The 19,120-nt window shown below is 32.3% G+C and overlaps 2 protein-coding genes across 2 annotated transcripts; one reads left to right on the top strand and one right to left on the bottom strand.

Annotated features, from left to right (window-relative positions):
• Nucleotides 1-13,340: 13,340 nt before the first annotated feature.
• On the top strand, nt 13,341-15,747 carry LOC101258753 (transcription factor MYB17-like). The gene is made up of 3 exons (XM_004240060.5): nt 13,341-13,802; nt 14,548-14,677; nt 14,777-15,747. Exons 1-3 carry the CDS (start codon nt 13,670-13,672, stop codon nt 15,471-15,473), a joined length of 960 nt encoding a protein of 319 aa, XP_004240108.2. The 5' UTR covers nt 13,341-13,669; the 3' UTR covers nt 15,474-15,747.
• Nucleotides 15,748-15,947: 200 nt separating this feature from the next.
• LOC101259048 (remorin) lies at nt 15,948-18,561 on the bottom strand. Its single transcript, XM_004240061.5, has 5 exons — nt 18,316-18,561; nt 17,519-17,566; nt 16,969-17,056; nt 16,716-16,797; nt 15,948-16,344 (listed from the first exon to the last, which is right to left on the bottom strand). The coding sequence occupies exons 1-5, from the start codon at nt 18,359-18,361 to the stop codon at nt 16,147-16,149; spliced, it is 462 nt and encodes a 153-aa protein (XP_004240109.1). The 5' UTR covers nt 18,362-18,561; the 3' UTR covers nt 15,948-16,146.
• Between the last annotated feature and the right edge of the window lie 559 nt (nt 18,562-19,120).

Below are 19,120 nucleotides of genomic sequence, written 5' to 3'. Positions count from 1 at the left end.
TCTCTGAACAGGAACAGGTCCAAGAAACCGGTTCCTCTGACATAACAAACAAAGAAGAAACTGAAACTCAAGTGTATTCTGATGAAGGAGTTGATACTGATGAAAATCAACCAGATGTTAATGAAGAGCAAGAGAAGGAAAGATCAACTCCTACCCTAAAAGAGTACAAATACCAAGGATCACACCCATTGGAAAACCTGCTCACTAATCTATCTTCTGGAATTACCACCCGATCAGGAATGAAGAATCATTATGCTCATAATGCATTTCTATCCATGGTAGAACCAAAGAAAATAAGTGAAGCCCTTCAAGATGCAGATTGGATTATAGCCATGGAAGAAGAATTACATCAATTTGAAAGGATTAAAGTATGGCATCTGGTACCTAAGCCCTCAAACAAAACTATAATTGGAACTAAATGGGTGTTTAGGAACAAGTTAGATGAACATGGTACCATAATCAGAAACAAAGCTAGGCTGGTTGTTCAAGGATATAATCAAGAAGAAGGGATAGATTATGATGAAACTTTTGCACCCGTGGCAAGAATAGAAGCAATCAGATTGCTTATAGCTTTCGCATCTCACATGGAGTTCACATTGTATCAGATGGATGTCAAAAGTGCTTTTTTAAATGGGCTATTACAAGAAGAGGTTTTTGTTAAACAACCCCCTGGCTTCGAGAATAATGACTTTCCTGATCATGTCTATAAGCTTGACAAAGCTCTCTACGGGTTAAAACAAGCTCCAAGGGCATGGTACGATAGATTGTCAAAATTTCTTTTGAGTCATGGATATTCAAGAGGAAAAATTGACAATACACTCTTCTTCAAAAATAAAGAAAAAGGTCTCCTGATCGTGCAAATCTATGTTGACGATATTATATTTGGAGCAACAAATAAGATCCTCACAAAAGAATTTGCAAATCTTATGAGCAATGAGTTTGAAATGAGTATTGATGGGTGAATTAAACTACTTCCTTGGGCTTCAAATAAAACAAACACCTGGAGGTACATGGATTCATCAACAAAAATATGTTAAAGAATTGCTTAAAAGGTTTAAAATGGATGATGCCAAACCAATTGATACTCCAATAGCCCCGGCCACTAAGTTAGACCTTGAAGGAACAGGTTCTACTGTAGAACAAAAACTGTATAGAGGCATGATTGGTTCATTTTTGTATCTTACTGCTAGTCGACCTGATATTGTGTTTAGTGTGGGATTATGTGCTCTCTTCCAAACTAATCCTAAAGAATCACATATTTAAGCAGTCAAGAGAATTCTCAGATATCTAAAAGGAACCTCTGATTTAGGACTTTGGTACCCAAAAGGAAGCAACTTTGATTTAGTTGGGTATGCGGATGCTGATTATGCAGGATACTTGGGTGATAGAAAAAGCACTACAGGAATGGTCACTTTCTAGGATCGTGTCTCATCTCATGGGGATCAAAGAAACAAAACTCAGTTGCACTATCCACTGCTGAGGTTGAGTACGTAGCAGCTGCGTCATGTTGTGCTCAACTTCTATGGATCAAGCAACAACTTAGTGATTTCGGACTCAAAATTGAACAAGTTCCAATTTTCTGCGATAATACTAGTGTAATCAACATTGCAAAAAATCTGGTACAATATAAGAGAACTAAACACATTGACATTCGTCATCACTTTCTTAGAGACAATGTGGAGAAAGGTTCAATCTCTATGAACTTTTGTACTACGGAAGAACAAATCACGGACATCTTTACAAAGGCATTAGCAAGGGAACACTTTGAAAGGAACGGGCTGGAGCTAGGAATGATGAAGATAAACTAAGAAATTAGAAGCTGAAGGAATGGACTCTCAAAATCATAATTGCATGCTTAAAGGTATGTCTACTCTCCTTATCTAAGATAGACTAAAAATTATAAGACCAATGCATTGGATTCCGTTCCTTGATTTAATTAAATGAAAAAAAATCATCATCACAAATCACAACCGCCAATTCAAAACCTGCAAAAACCTTTCAAGTCATACCTGTTCCCATTCTCAGATAAAACCCTTACACTTCCCTATAAGTCTTCTTAAAACTTAGTTCCTTTCTCTCTTTCTTCTCCGATTGTTCTCATTCTCTCTCAAACCCTTGAAATCCCAAAATTCACACTGTGTTTGTTGAGAAAAAATGTCCATGTCCTCAAATCTCTCACTAGCAATAATTCCCTTTGATACTCAAGAAAGCTTACACGCCCTACCAGCTGTTCTCTACATTGATTTGACCGGCGTAACTCGATGTTCTCTTATGGAAGATGCATCAGATTAGGGGGAAGAGAGAAGTCAAGGGTTGGAGAAAGAAAATATGAGTGCACGAAGTGAGGGGGAACATATGTTTTCGTCACAGGACCGGGAAAAAAGTTCCGATGATGAAAATATCACTTTGCTTGAAATGCTTTCCCAAATCAGAACTTGTTCCAAATGAAGTTCATCTTCTTGCAAACCTCTTGCTACGTTTCTTCCTGAAACTCCAGAAGAATCTCACTCTTTTCTACCGGCAAAGGTACCAATGCGAGTAACTAGATCTGTACAATGTACTCGAGAAGCAGAGATTTTGGCTCAGTCGACTAAGAAAATTCGCACAAGAAAGCGTAAGTCTCCATCATCTTTAAACTTTGTATCAGATACAGTGAATAGTCAGAAACGAAAAAAAATTTCATCCAAATCAAAATTTCATGATTTAATTGATAGTGATTACCATGCAAGAGTATTAGCCTTTAAGAAGAGGAGTGTGATTAGGGGGAGAGTAATTTCTGGTTTTGGGGGTGGTGAGATGGATGAGTTAGTAATCATTTTAAAAGAACAAGGATGGACAGAACTGATGCTCCAAGGATCTTTTAGGCGTAAAATGGGTAGAGTAGAAACCAGAGAATTTTATATCAATGCAACAGGAACTGCGTCGTCAATTACTAGTACTGTCTGTGGTATTTCTTTTACACTTACTGCTGAGACTCTGTCTTCAATACTTAGGATACCTAACAGGGGATGGGGTCACTATGTCAAGAATGATTGGCCTCCTTTAGAGGGTAACACCTCTCAACTTGACATATGTAGGCGATTCTCAAATGATCCTACTCTATCTGAATACTCTAGTGTTGACAAGGGATGTATGTTACCTTTACATCAGATGTTGTTTAATGTAGTTCATAAAATTCTTCTGCCAAGAAAGCAAAAAAGGACTGAAGCATGTTACTTGGATCTTACTCTTATGGACTTACTATTGTCGAGGACTCAAATAAACTTGTCGGTCCTAATAATGAGTCATATACATAGTTTGTCCAAGCTTGATAAAAAGAAAAGGGGTTTGGCTTATGGATTTTGGTTGGGACAAGTATTTGAACATTTTGGTGTGCCTGTAAAGAAGTGGCAGATTCAAATCATTTCTGATGTCATGGGGAAGGTGGATTACATGAACATGCCTGGTACACCTAAAAGGGTTGATGTGAAAACTCAACGGTTAAGGGCATCTCTTACTGCTGTAGAAGAGGAGATGGAAGCATTAAAAAAGGCTCACTCAGTAGAAATGGAACAGATTCAGATTGCTCATAAATTGGAACGTGAGGAATTGATTGCTGAGAACTGCAGGATTAAGGAAGAACTCACTCAAACTCAGGCTGCGTTACATCAAGAAAGAGAAGTGAGTTTTGGACATCTACAAAGTATCATGGGGTTGCTAACCAAGGGATCCTCAAACTCTTCCACCTCTATGGCACCCTCTGTTTAATCAATCCTCATATATGCATTATCTTATAATTTTTTGTTTTTGACTAGTTAAAGACTGAAGTAGACACTACTATTTTTGTATGTATTTTGGTTTGATGTCTAACTCTTGATGTAACTAATGACTTTGTCTGATGCTCTATTTTAGTATGCATATGTACTTTGGTTTTCAATTTTGGCTAATGGCAAAAGGGGGAAGCAGCCTGCAGATGTGCAGATGATATTAAAGTGTTCTATATGTTGATTGATGTATTGTGTACCTATTCAAATGCAAGTTGATTATTTGTCATAGTCAAAAAGGGGGAATTTGTTAATCTTGAGATTTTGAAATGGCAAAATTGTATTGAACAGGTAACTTCAACATGTTCCAGTGAAATAATGCAGCAGGTGTGCAAGTGGCGGCGTACGAGTAGTGTTTAGTTATAGATGGTAACTTATATGTACGTTTTGTTTAGAGTAGTTTACTTGGTTAAGGAAAACTACTAAAAACAAATTTGAGTGCAATAAGGTTTTGAGTAAAAGAGTTAGTAGAAGTCAACAAGGATTTGTAGAAGACAAATACAAGTTGATTTGTACAAGAATTGGCTGAATTTCTGGTTTATAAATAGAGAGCTATTTTGATCAGAAAAACTTGCGCACTTACAAAGAGAGAACTTCTTAACACGATCAAGAGGGTTGAGAGAGTTTTGTTAAAGTCTTTTGAGTGCTGCTAGTTGAGTGATAAAGTTGTAAAGATTGTATTCAAAAGTCTTGTTTACAATCTAGGTAGTAGATTTGCTTGACAAGTTATAGTACTTGAAAAGCATTGAGAAGATAGAAAACTACGGAGTAGTTTTTTGTCTTTGAGTAGAAGGAATTAGAGTTTATAATTCTTTGAGAGCTAAAGCGTTGTAATCTTTGTATTACTTGAAATTTACAAATAATACAAAGTACTGTTCAAATAAATTACTGTTAATGTTTTTCAAGCAACCACAAACTAGTTGTTAGTACGTGTTCCTTTGAAGAATTCAGGAGGGTAGAATTCCAACATATATATATATATATATATATATATACACACACACTTAAGTATATAGTTCATGATACACTTTTTCGATTTAGAATTCACGACACAAGTATATATATACACACGTAGGTATATAGTTTACGATACACTTTTTCGATTTAAAATTCATAACACAAGTATATATATACTTAGGTATACAATTCATGATGCACTTTTTCGATTTAAAATTCATAACGTTTAAATTTTGAATGGCTAATAGTTTATTCTCATGATTGCGAGAAAAAGTCAAACAAAGACAACACAATACAAATATCAGCTCACATTAATAGACTCTACCAAGTTTAGTACAATTATTTTTTAGGTTGTCAATTTGCGTAGGGTTACATAATATGGAAGAAATGAGATTTCGTCTCTTATAATTTAAATAAAAATGTTAGACTTTTTATATTTTTTGCGTGTAAAAATGAATATAATAAAAAAAAGAACTTTAAAAAAATGAAAAAATCATTTCTCCTATGTATATCTATAAATGCTTTGATATAAGGCTGGAGTACGAATATTAAATTTAGAAAATATTTTTATTAATCATTATTATAAAATTCAAAACTCATTATATTAAATTTTAATTTTACTTTGTCCATATATTTTGACCACATTCATTTAATTCATTGACAAAATTTAGAGCCAGAAAAGGAAGGGCATGTTAGCCTATCACAAGATAAGAGATTGCCTAATAAGTGTTCCCTCTACACTCTTTTGAGTGTTCTCTATCACCTCCATTATTATTAATTATTATTTCATTCGATATCCAGTACTCATATGTGAGTTCAATTAAATCTAGATTCACATAAAAAAAGGTAAAGTATTTTTTAACGAAATTTTTTTTTATATTTAGAGAGACTCAAATTCGAGACTTTTTAATTAACAATAAAAGAGTATTTATCATTCTTCACAATTCTGATGAATCTAACTCATCCACTATTATTGCTCTGACCATGAATATTGGTTTTGTCTTGTTGTATTTATCAATATTGTTCTGAAATTTCATGATCCCCTCATTAACTCCCCTCTTGTCTTCTCTTTCATACTAAATGCATATTCTGTAGTTTCTCTTTTCCTCCTTCTAAATGGGGTCCAAGAATTTAAGTGTGTAGATGCAGAGAGCCTTTAATGCACCTCATTTTTTTCCTCTAACCAAATTGAGAGTTTGGAATCTAAATGGCGTGTAAAATAATAGTGTTGCACGTATTAATTTACTGTGTTATATGAGTTATTAAAATTAGAATAATATTGTGTCTACTGTGCTATATGAGTCGTTAAAATTAGGACAATGTTGTGTGTATTAATTTACTGTGATGTATGAGTCATTAAATTAGGACAATATTGCTCTCACTAATTTACTATGCTATATGAGTCATTAAAATTAGGACAATGTTGTTTACTGTGTTATATGAGTTAATAAAATTAGAAAAATATTGCACACACAAATATATTGTGCTATATGAGTCATTAAAATTAGGACAATGTTATTTACTGTGTCATATGAGTCAATAAAATTAGAAAAATGTTGCGCGCACAAATATACTGTGCTATATAAGTCATTAAAACTAGGACAATGTTGTTTATTGTGTTGTATATGAGTCATTAAAATTAGGACAATATTGTTTACTGTGCTATATGAGTCATTAAAATTAGAAAAATGTTGCACACACTAAATTAGTAATTTATTGTGCTATACGAGTCATTAAAACTAGGACAATGTTGATCATTTTAATTTACTGTGCTATATGATTCATTATAATTAGGACAATGTTAATCGCATTAATTTACTGTGTTATATGAGTCATTAAAATTAGGACAATATTATTCGCACTAATATAATGTACTATATGAGTCCTTAAAATTAGGGCAATATTGTGCTCACTAATTTATTGTGCTATATGAGTCATTAAAATTATAACAATGTTGCTTGAACTAATTTACTGTACTATATATGAGTCATTAAAATTGTGACAATTGCTTGAACCAATTTACTGTACTATATAAGAGTCATTAAAATTAAGATAATATTACGTGTACTAATTTATTGTGCTATATGATCAATAAAACTAAGACAACATTACTCGCACAAATTTATTGTGCTATATGAATCAATAAAATTAAGACAATATTGAACACACTAATTTACTGTGCGATATGAATTATTAAAATTAGAACAATATTACGTGCACTAATTTTATTGTGCTGTATGAATCATTAGAATTAGGACACATGTTCATTAGATTTTTTCATGCTTTTGATAAACTTTTTTTCATTATATTTGTACTTAACTTGTCTTATATATATGCATAGTAAAGAAAAATAGTAGAATGTTATATTATAGAATTTTTACATTAGATTATTTTTCTTCAAAGTTCATCAAAACCCAGTCAAAAGTGGATTTGGTATGAGTTTTAAAAATCATTAAATCTCTCATATTTCAAATATTTTTTTTTTGTTTTGGTCCGATATTAATTTTTTTTAATCTTTGTTAAGATGTTTTCTCGACTATCTTTTCTCATCCTGAAGTTGATTTGTTCTACCCGCATCCATTCTCCTCCTATAATACGTACGTATTAATATATAGTTGTTAATGTTTACGCTTTATTATATTTTTATTATTTTATTATCATTTCATTTCAAAGTCTTTCCTTCTTAATTTGCATTCGAATACCTAATATCTATTTCGACGCAAGGTTTAGTCAATTACGCTAGTGATTAATATCAAGGACAACCAATCTTTAATTTGTTTTTCAGGACATCGAGTGAAATTAGCCTAAAAATATTTAAATTATATGTCAAGTAGATTTTTAGGACTAGTGTTTATTATTGTAACATAAATGTTTATAAAGGTATTCTTACACAGGTCAAATGTCAATGAAAGAACTAAAGCTTGAATTGAACAAAACTTACCATGAAAATTATGGTGATGTTCCTCATTAAGAAACATATCAAAGCAAATGGTAAGTAATTGTCGTTTAGAATTACTATTAATATTGTTGTTGTTTTTAGGGAAAAATGTACAGTACCACATAGATTATGATTGAAATATTAGAGACATACCTTAATTAAATTAAGATTCTATTACTTCATGAACTTATTATTTTTTTTAATTTTGTGCACCCTTTTACTTACGTGGCATCAAAATATCTCTCACGTGCCTCAATTGCATGAAGTCACAGAGTATGGCACGTAAGACAAAAAGTGTGAAAATTACAAAAAAAAATGTTTAAGGGGGTAATAAGACCTTAGTTCAGTTAAGGTGTGTCTGAGATTTCGGTCATAGTTTAGGGGTACTTGTGTCTTATCTCTTAGTTGTACTACTTCATCTGTTAATTTTTAATTGTCATGTTGTGTTTTTCTAAAATCGATTTGACTAATTTTCAAAATTAAATTAGATTACATTAATTTAATATTTTAAAAAAAAAAGATATTCAAAAACTATACAAAAAGTACTCTAAATTTCTATTTTTTGCATATCAATATGATGAAAATGTATTATAATATGTTAGTCAAAATTATTATTGTTTGACTCTAAAAAAAAGAAAATTATAAAAATTAAAAGTAGATGGAAGTATTATTATTATTGTTTTTGTTATGTCTAATTCCATATGTTTATTTTGTAGTTATCAGCATGATATGGATAATGCTCGAAGTTTTGCTACTATTTTTATTTTATGAACATTATGTATATTTTTTATTTTATAAGTATATTTTTATCGATTAAATAAAAAATTGAATTATTAAAGATCAAAAATCAATTAATAATAAACATCTTATTGTTTTCATTAATGACCTAGTGTGTTTACAAATAAAAATTGGCAAATTAAATTAATATCATCTAAAGCATGAACATAATCTCCTTTCTTTCGAAGATTTAGCGGGTTCCTTTACACTTAAGTTGGGTTTTCACCCTTCCCGTTGTAATATTATTGACTTGAAATTTCAATAAAATATAATCGAATAAAATATGATTTGACAATCATAACAAAGGATCAGAAACAAACAAGTTTGGATCTCCTTCGACAATAATTTAAAAGATCTCGCTTCGCTTACTATTCATTTGTGGGTATGGACCTAGCAACCCCTAAGGGGCGATAAATCTAATGGATTTAATCAACCAAAGAAATGATGGGGTCGATCCATAAACTTTTGTTCCTGGAAATACAGTCAAAGGTAAAGGAGCAAAAAAACTAACTCGAATGAAGAATCTTTCCGAAGAGTGACTTCATGAAGTAGAAGATAGAGACGTGAAAGTAAAAGTCTATGGGTCGATTCTGAATCAATAGAAAACCAATTCTTTTGTATAAATCGACTTTATTTCATTCTAAATTCTTCTTGATACCTCCCAAAAAAATCTCAGATCGACAAATCCGAACCGAATCTATCAACATGCACCCCTATGAAAAAAAATAACATAAAGCTAATTTTTTTTTATACAACAAGAAAGTTCTAAAGAAGTTAAAAGGATTCAAATACATCTAACTTATTCTTCCATTCCTTTTACTTGTCATAATTTTTTCTGTTTAAGAATCAAATGATTTACATTTTGGTTGACATTTCAAAAGTATTTTTTTAGTCATATTGATATTTAAAAACTATATTTCTTATATAGTTTTTTGAATATCGAATTAATTTAATCTAAACTAAAATTTGAACCCTCTGTCTCTAAATATTTGTCCATTTTTAGACTGACACACCTATTAAGAAAACAATAATTGACATAGAGAGTTTACCATTTTAGCCCTATTAGTAATGAAATGGGTTGTCTAAAAACTTAAATTTTTTAAAAAGTTCTATCTTTTTCAAAACAATTAAGTAAGGGTATAATACTAGGCAAAAAAATCTGTTCTTTCTTGATTTGTCAAAATGGACAAGTAAAGCTGTCAAAAAGGATCGGTCAACCTCACCCGACCCAAACCTCGAGGGCTAAGAAATTTGAAGGGCTAGGGCGAGTTGACCCTTCATTTGAAGGGCCTGAAAATTCTCAACACAGCTCAACCCTAGAAGGGCCAAGGGTTGGGGCAGCTAGCCCTTCTTTTTCATTTTTTTTTCTTTTCAAATTAATTATTCTATAACATCAAGAAAAATGAAAAGATTTTCAAATCAAGTATGACAAAACAACGGTGTTATTTCATAACACTTACAAAAGAATCTAGTATAATTAACATGTAGCTCACATATCAGATAGGCGAGCGCGAAAAGAGAGTGACAAACAGAATGTAAGTGAAGTGAGAGCACGAGATTTGTCTATGTATCCTAGATACACGCAAATCTACTTACATAGAGTGTATTTAGAACAAATTAATTTAATTTTGGGTCCATATATATCGAGATACATGTATCTGGACATATTAAAATTTGATAAGATTCATAATATTTCAACATAGCGTGTATTTAAGTAATTTAATTATGTACTAATGAGATTATTGTAAGTTATCCCTAAATAAAAAGCTTGACCCATGGATTGACCTTGGCCCGACCCCAATCAAGTCTCAAGGGCCAAGGACTTATATGGGCGGATTTATAAGTCCTAGTTTTAAATGGGCTTGAAACTTTTTATCCCAACCTATCCAAATAACGGGATTTGGTTGGACCGGCCCCATGAGTTAAGCCCGTTTTGATGGCTCTATGGATAAGTAATTAGTTAGGATATTCTAAAAAAGAAAAAATGGTCAAATAATTAAGGAAAAATTGTACAAAATAACAAACTAATAATACATATTAAATATTATAGTCATAGTTTATTTTAATTATTATTCGCAGTAAACATTCCCTTTTTTGCCATTTGATTCTCTATACAGCTAGTCATTTTATACATTCCGGTATACAATGTATAAAATATATTTTTGTTTGTATGAAGTAAGGAAAAATTGTATATTCAAATACAAATACATATATTTTCGTCCAATACATTTATAATTATACAAATACGATCTTACTATACAAATTATAATGTATAAATGAATTTATACAAAACTGAACAATTTATATAAAATTGAATGATTGTAGCGAATTATACAAATCAAAAGATCCATATCAAATATAAAATTTGCTATGGAACGTAATTATACAAACTATAATTATAACATATAATAAAATTTTATATTTGCTATATGTAAAAATTACTCAATAATTAAAAATAGATAAAATAATAATTAATCAAATGAAGTCTTAAAATAAATAAGAAAACATGACAACTATTTTTAAGACAAATAACCAAGCTGCATTGAAAAGGGCAGCAATGACAGCATTGACCTAGGAAGATTTGTTTCTTTTAACAAGCTCCTGCTCTTTGAATGCACAATTAAGAGCTTATTTATATTCAGTCCAATTACCCTATGGATATAAATTTAAGTAGACTTTAAATTGTCTAAGCATTTAATTCTGATACATTTTGTCAAATAGACTTACACAGACAGATACTTGTTGACCAATTGTTGTCTTTTATTTCTATGTTCTCATCAATCTAAAAAAAGTTAAAAATCTATTCTCATTTTAATTGGATTTAATGCCCATTTTGCAATTTTTGTAGGGTTTTTATAAAGAGGATTGTTCAAATCTTATAACGAGTTTAGAAATATCGTAATGATTTTATGTAAGATTATTTCATTCATTACTCTCTCACGCTTAAATTTGAATATTCTTTATCTGGGATCGAAAGTATATTCACAATTCTCTATGGTTCGGGTTCTATACCGGCTCTAACGAGTATGATTTTAATACTATGTTGAATTAAATGTAGACTCTAATTCACAATACTAAAAATTAGTTCGAAAATAGAAATGTTATCCAAGTTTTATAAGAAATTCAAAAATTTCGTTCTGGCCCGACGTGGAATCATTCCATTCATTGTTATTCGGAATTTTGTATCGATCCAACGTGGGATCTTATAAGGAGTTCAAGAATTTCGTTTTCAATTTTACGTAAGATCATTTCATTTATCACTCCGTCACACTCAAGTCCGTATATTCTTTATCCAATATTTCATTATCCGGTCTAGAGCATACGTAATCATGAATCGTAAGTATATTCACATTTCTGCATGACTCAAGGCTCCACACCGAACCTAATGAGTCTGACTCTAATACCATGTTAAATAAAATATAGAACCTAACTCACTATCCAAAAAGAATAGTTTAAAAATAAAAACATTATTCAAATTTTATAAGGAGTTCAAAAATCTCATTCCGATTCGACAAGGGATCATTTCATTCATAAATTTCTTTCTTTTCCTCTATTTTTGACTCTGCACTGCATTTAACCAAATTTTCTTGCTATCCACTAGTACTAGTATATCTGAGATGAGATTCCCAAAACCTCAAGAATTGGGAAAAAAGTGAAGATTTAGGCATTCATTCAATGCAACTTTAGTGTTCTATTGCATCAATCATCCAATTTTATTTTTCTTGTAGCATGTGGCCTACGTATGCATTTATTTCCATTAGCAAAATAGTAGTACAGTGTTTACTTAGACAACATATCATGGCATTAAATGCATAGCACCTAAGACTTGTTGATCCAATCCACCTATTGTGTGAAATGTCTACACATAATACATAAATATGTCTTTTAATTTAGTCATAATTTAATTATATTTATATTGTGTAACTTTTTGTGTGCATAAATAGATACTTAACTTTGTGTAAAGTTGAATAAATAGACACGCCATCCTATCAGAGGCGTATCCAGGAGGGGGTCACCGGGTTCACGTCAACCCATGCTCCCTTTCTGTAATCATATATAGTAGTGTTATATCTTTTAAAAAGTATTTAAGTATAGATGTGTGAATCCACACTTAAAGTGTCGTATAATATCGTGCGATGCTGATTGGGTGCACCTCTCTGAAAGAAGTTAAAAATTTGAATCTTTTATTTGACAAAACGAGGTTAAAGTCGATGAAGTCATATCTTAGATTTATCTTTTCGTAATAGTTCAACCATCATCTCAAAATTCTGGATACGCCTCTATTGATCATACATGATATCCTACGTAGTGTCCGATATGTATTATAATACGTAGAACTCACGTCTCTACTTATTTATATTTATGCAGGTTTAAGTGTTTACTGGTGCACTTTTAACTCACCTTATTGACTAAAAGGGCTACTCCATTTGACATGTTTTCTAGTATCATTTTCTTTTCTTTTACTTAATTTGAACAAATTAGAAGAAATCATTTACTCTCTTCCTCTCAGTTATGTCGATAACTTTTTGCTTTTCGAGTGTTAATTTAACTAATCTTTGCGCCTAAATTAGATTTTATCAATTTAATGTTTTAAATTATAATTTCGATAATATAACTTGGAAATTCTCTCATGTAAATTTGATGAAAAGCACAGTATGAAAATAGGCTTATCAAATATCAGTTAAAAAGTCATATTACTATTTGTTTTTTTTCAATGTTTCGATTATCACATTATTTGACCTTTGTTACTTTGCCTTTTCTGTAATGTTGTGTAATGTTTTCCTTAATTATTTACTATGTCCTCTTTGATCCATATCTTTTGTTTTCTACCGTCTTTGATATGCGTTATTTGAATCGATAGCTTTTTACGAACAATCTTTCTATCTAAACGAGATAATACTATTATTTGCTAAATTTGACACTTAAAAACCTGATTGTTGTCAACTTTCCTTATTCACAATTTAACCACAACCTTATGATTTCCCCTCTTCATATATAACCTACAATGTTTTCACTTTTTTCTCCTACTGAAAAGTCTTAAGTCTTCCTTCTCTTTTTTTCCCTTAGTCTTGATTGAAAGACTCCATCTTTTAAAGCTAAAAGACTTGTTTTCAAGTGATCACTTATTACAAACAAATTCAAAGAACTAAAGTGAGTTATAGTTAGTGTGTTTGTGTGTGTGTGTGTGTAAGGGATGGGGAGAACACCGTGTTGTGATAAGAAAGGTTTAAAGAAAGGTCCATGGACACCTGAGGAAGATGAAAAGCTTGTTGAGTATATCAAGAATCATGGTCATGGTAGTTGGCGTTCTCTTCCACATCTTGCAGGTTTCTTCTCTTTCTTCTCTGACTTTTCTCTGTTTGATTTTGAATGTTTCCCCTAATATTTTGTTACTTCTGTTTTTTTCTAGTTGTATATTTGTTTTGATATGTGTTACACTTGAGCGGAGTGTGTTTCGGAAACTTCCTCTCTGTCTCCCCTAGGTAGGAGTAAGGTTTGCTCACACTCTATACTCTGTGGATTTCACTTGGAGTGTTGTTGTTGTACTAGGTGAAGTCAACTTATTATTATGCTGTGATTATTGTTCCTTCCTCTGTATGCTTTAGAATGCTTCTCCTATTATTTGTGATGTCTTCATTATTTTAGTTTTCTAGTTGTGTTGCTTGAGATGAGCTTCTTTCGGAAACAACCTCTCTATCTCTACGAGGTATGAGTAATGTCTGCGCATACTCTACTCTCCCCAGACCCCACTCCCACCCCCAATTGTCGTATTTCACTTGGTATGTTGTTGTTGTTGTTGTTGTTGTAATGAACTCAACTTGATTCTTGAAGTCTTAGTTTTGAAGGCAGTTAGCTACTAATGAATGATAAGTGAAACAGTATGTGCTACATTTACTTTGTTTTCGACTCTTTTAGTCATGTGCTTGTATCTGTTTAGTGTACCATCCATTTGCCTTAGCTTGGTTAAGTACTCTAGAATGTTCTGTATTTTGTTGTTCAGAAAATGATTTCACAGTGAACTGAGAGACCTTGTTTACCTGAGATCAATTTGGTAATAATTTTTCTGTTCAGGTCTTGCTCGTTGCGGAAAGAGTTGCCGTCTTAGATGGACAAATTATCTAAGGCCAGACATAAAAAGAGGTCCCTTTAGCCATGATGAAGAAAAGCTTGTCATACAGTTACATGGAATTCTTGGCAACAGGTTTAATTTTTACCCCTTTGTCTGCATGTTTGCTTTAGTAGTCGATAATCTGTTTGGAATTTCCTGTTACAAGTTACTAATTTTTCACCGTTAATTCAGATGGGCTGCGATTGCATCGCAATTGCCTGGAAGGACCGATAATGAGATCAAGAACTTATGGAATACTCACCTGAAGAAACGCCTACTTTCCATGGGCGTTGATCCTCAGACTCATGAACCCTCTTCAGCACCTAATGGGCAGATGATAACTCCACCTACATCGCTTGCAGCCCGCCATATGGCACAATGGGAAAGTGCAAGGCTGGAAGCTGAGGCTCGTCTCTCCAGGGAATCCCAACCATTGGTTCCATCATCAGTAGGAAGATCTGGAACCGACTACTTTTTGCGCATATGGAATTCAGAAGTAGGAGAATCATTTCGGAAACTCAACAAAAAAGAAGGCAGGACTACTTGTGAAAGTCCAGCTTCTCAAGCATCTTCATCAACAAAGTTCGGATCTACTTCAGGCGTCACAACTGAGATGGATGTTAGTTTTGCTGCCTATCAAAATGAAGAGACAGAGTGGAAGAACAGCCAACCATATACAGAAGATGTCTTGCAAGGATACGACGATACCTCTAGCTCTAGTGGATTGGAGGATTCTTCTGAATCAGCACTGCAACTTCTATTAGATTTTCCGAGTAACAACGACATGAGCTTTCTTGGACACAGTGATACCTACAGCTTGTATCCTGAATTCTTGAGTGAAAGCTCCTTTAAATGCTCTTCAGCTCAACATGAAGTTGGCTTTCTCTGAATATGTTAAGTCGCGATTTGCGAAAAGCCTATATTGTCGAAAAAATACTGATCTTTTCCAGTAGGTTCAGCTGCAGAAAAGATTTGTATTTTGACTTCAGTATGTATTATTATTAGCCATCTTGAGTGGTATGTAAGCCAAGACATGTTAGGCAAATTTTGGTCACCATGTCTTGAAGCTCATATTTTGTAGTTATATCTTATGCATAGCTAAAAACATTGGGAGAAACTTTATTAACTTATTTTCTAGTCAATGGAATTGACATTTCAGCTGATTTAAAGTTCTAAACATTTCAGAAGAGCATCTTAGATACGGTGTAATTCCACGAGTGAGGTTTGTGGAGGGTGGTGATGACGCAACCTTACCCCTACCTTATTGAAGGTAGAGAGGTTGTATCTGATAGACCTTTGGCTCAAGTAAGGCATATAGAAATCAGTAGAAACGGAAATACAGAAGTGAAAATAGGCAGGGGACTGATGCTAAACAAAATCAAATTAAAAAGGGATCTCACACACATTGATATTGAGTTCTCCAGAACATGAATTGTTTTCCTAAGCAGACTTTAAGTTCCTATACAGATTAGGAAGCATTACAAAAAAACTGGACATGTAAAAGAAAACACGCGAAACAACAGCATGCAAGAAATATACAATAATGGGAAAAAAAGCTTTTATCATCCAACACATCCAAGTAACTTCTTAGGATTTTGCCCTGTGGCGCGATATTTGGCAGCCATGTCCTCCGTCTTAAGAATTTGTTCCCCTCGTTTAGCTTCAACCATGGCTTTCTTCTCTTCTGCTTCCTTATGTATTAAAGCTTCTTTATTTTTCAACTTTTCTGCATATTCTGCTTTCTTTTGCTCTAACCTTACCTGCAGATTGCAACAGTATCATGAATTTATTGTTGTCATCATCCATGCACTACGGTCTATCTGACCGTGCATGGGCCATTTTTACGCGGGGCACCCTCAATAAATGGTTAGATGGACCATGGTGCAAATATTATATACATAAATGTGACATTGTCTTTGATCACACTGTTTTGCAGCCACATTTGCACTAAGCCCACAGAAGTTCACTTCAGTGTGTTTATGTATTAAACATAAACACGCGGAATCATTTTTCCAAGAATAATTTGATTATGTAATACGTATTCGAAAAGCTAAATTGGTTTCCTCATGACAGGATATGATGTCTAAAATTGATCGAAAATATGTACACTAAACATTGTACATATGTTTACCTCAAGTTTTTTCAGTTTAGCATCAAGATGTGCTTTCTTTTTGTTCTCCCATGCTGCAACTTTAGAGAGCTTCTTTTGAGCCCTGTTCATTCATATACGAGTGTTAAGATCACACGATAAGTTGAATTGCACGAAAAGCTTTCGTGCAATTAAAAGAGTATACTAGAAGTGTTCTACTTATGCTCTCTCATATAGGCAAGAAATCGATTGTAATGATAGCTAACAACAAATAGGAAAGTTATAGAAATCATACTTGTTATCAACTTTGCTTTTTTCACTCTCTTCCCATGCCTTAACAAACGCAGACTTCTTGTCGTTACTAAGCTGTGCAAGAGCAGTATCTAAAGAAAAGGAAGAAACATAACAGTTGTTAGTTGAGATGTGAATACAAATCATGAAGTTGTTGATAAAGAATAAACATAAGCGACTTTTACAGGTTATTTTCTATGCTTGGATAAGAGTTCAAAGTTTTTCCATCATATGACGTCTGAACCTAACTCAACCTCAGAAGCTAGCTCATAAGGGGAGGATGGTCCAAATCGTTCAAATCTATATAAGTTCATTCCCTTGGGGATAGACGACAATGGCTCTGATATCATATATATAAGATATGATTCATTGGGCTCGACTTCAAAAGCTAGCTTATGAGGGAAGGATTGACCAAATCAATATAAGCAGACTGTCAGTCCATCATCCAACCAATGTGGGACTCTAACCCACCCTAACACAGAAGCTAACGTCATACTATTATCGTATGTTATAATGTTGAAAAAATGATTAAGTTCTAGTACTTCAATTCATACCTCTTTCAGCGGATCCCTTTGAACTTTTATTAGTTGAAGGATTTGTATCTGTCAAGATTAGGAAATGAACAACATGTTTAGATTTCTCAAGCTCTTGTTTAAGTATATGATCAATTAGACACCACCTCTATACCAAAAATGAACCATGATATATGCAACACAGACTTGTATATTCTTTTAAAAAATATATGTATCTCAGAGGGAAGGGAGTTTGAAAATGTTAATCTATTAATCAAGAATATTGCATACCAACAATTCATAAATTAAAATTTATCATATTCCGCGAAAGATTCAATTCATCCACAGGTTCCTACAACAAATTCTTTTGTACACACATAAATTGTTGGCTTGTGCACCCTTAGGAAGATTTTAATGTTGTAACATATATGTGACATAATTTTAATTGACATGATAACTCTACTTTGAAATTATCATAAGGTGTAGCTCAGTACTCACACCTTCACCCTAGCGGTGAGAAGTGCATCGCTACATAGATCGAAAGATGATCAATTGAATATCATTCGACAAAACATCATATTGTGCATATGATGTATATAAATAAAACAATCATTGGAATCATCTGATTGGGAACAAGTTATATATATAGGGATAATTTATCCTATCACATTAGTATACATGGTGGAATTAATAACTCAAAGATTACCTAATACCTCCAACCAAATACAAGATAAAATAATTTCAATTGCATTTTATTTCGAGATTATTATACCTTTTACCATATACTAAATGAAATCCTAATTAGATATATATAGAGATAGATAGATAGAGAGAGTTACTTTGAGGTGGCAGGGTGGTGACAGCTTTATAATTGTTTGTGGCCATGGCAAAGGTGTTGATGGCTTATAGGCATAAAATTTTCACCAATATATATAGATTGAAAAAAGGGATGATTTTCTCTATTGAATTCAAAAAAGAATTGAAAAACTTTATTCTTTCTATTGCATTTGCATGTGTAGAAGGAACTTTAATTTATTCAAAGATGTTTTTTTTTTGTTCCTTCTAAGATATAATTATTAATGAGTGATTCAAAAACTTTAAAGTTGTATTTATTTATTTATTTATTAGACAGTGTAGAAAACGTGTGTTCAATTATAAAAAATGATTATATATATTTTATTTTAATTAGTTTTATTTATTATTAAGAAGTAGCAATATTTTTTGTGTCTAATTTGTCTTCATCTGTTTTGAAAGAATGGCTAGGCGAAAAACACGAGGGTCCAAGTTTAATGTCAAATTCATATTTAATTTTTTATATAGTTAAAAAGAAATTATATTTAATAACAATAATAAGATATATTCAGTATAATCTCATTAAAATATAAATTATATGTAAGAAAATAAAACGGAAAAGGGTGATATTTGCCTTTGTACTCTTAGAAAAGGGTCATATTTATCCTTCGTCATACATTTTGTGATATATTTCCAATTTTAGGCACATATTGACCTTGTACAGTTAAATATTGTATCACCATTTTTATTAATTTACGTGGCGCCTACATGACACCTACCAAAGTTGGATGGTAGGAGAAAATAGAAATTATATATGAGAAAATATATTAGACATCGGTCTCTCATACTTGG

Source organism: Solanum lycopersicum, chromosome 5 (assembly GCF_036512215.1).
Source record: "Solanum lycopersicum chromosome 5, SLM_r2.1".
NCBI classification, from domain to species: domain Eukaryota; kingdom Viridiplantae; phylum Streptophyta; class Magnoliopsida; order Solanales; family Solanaceae; genus Solanum; species Solanum lycopersicum.
This window is presented reverse-complemented; position numbering and strand designations above follow the sequence as displayed.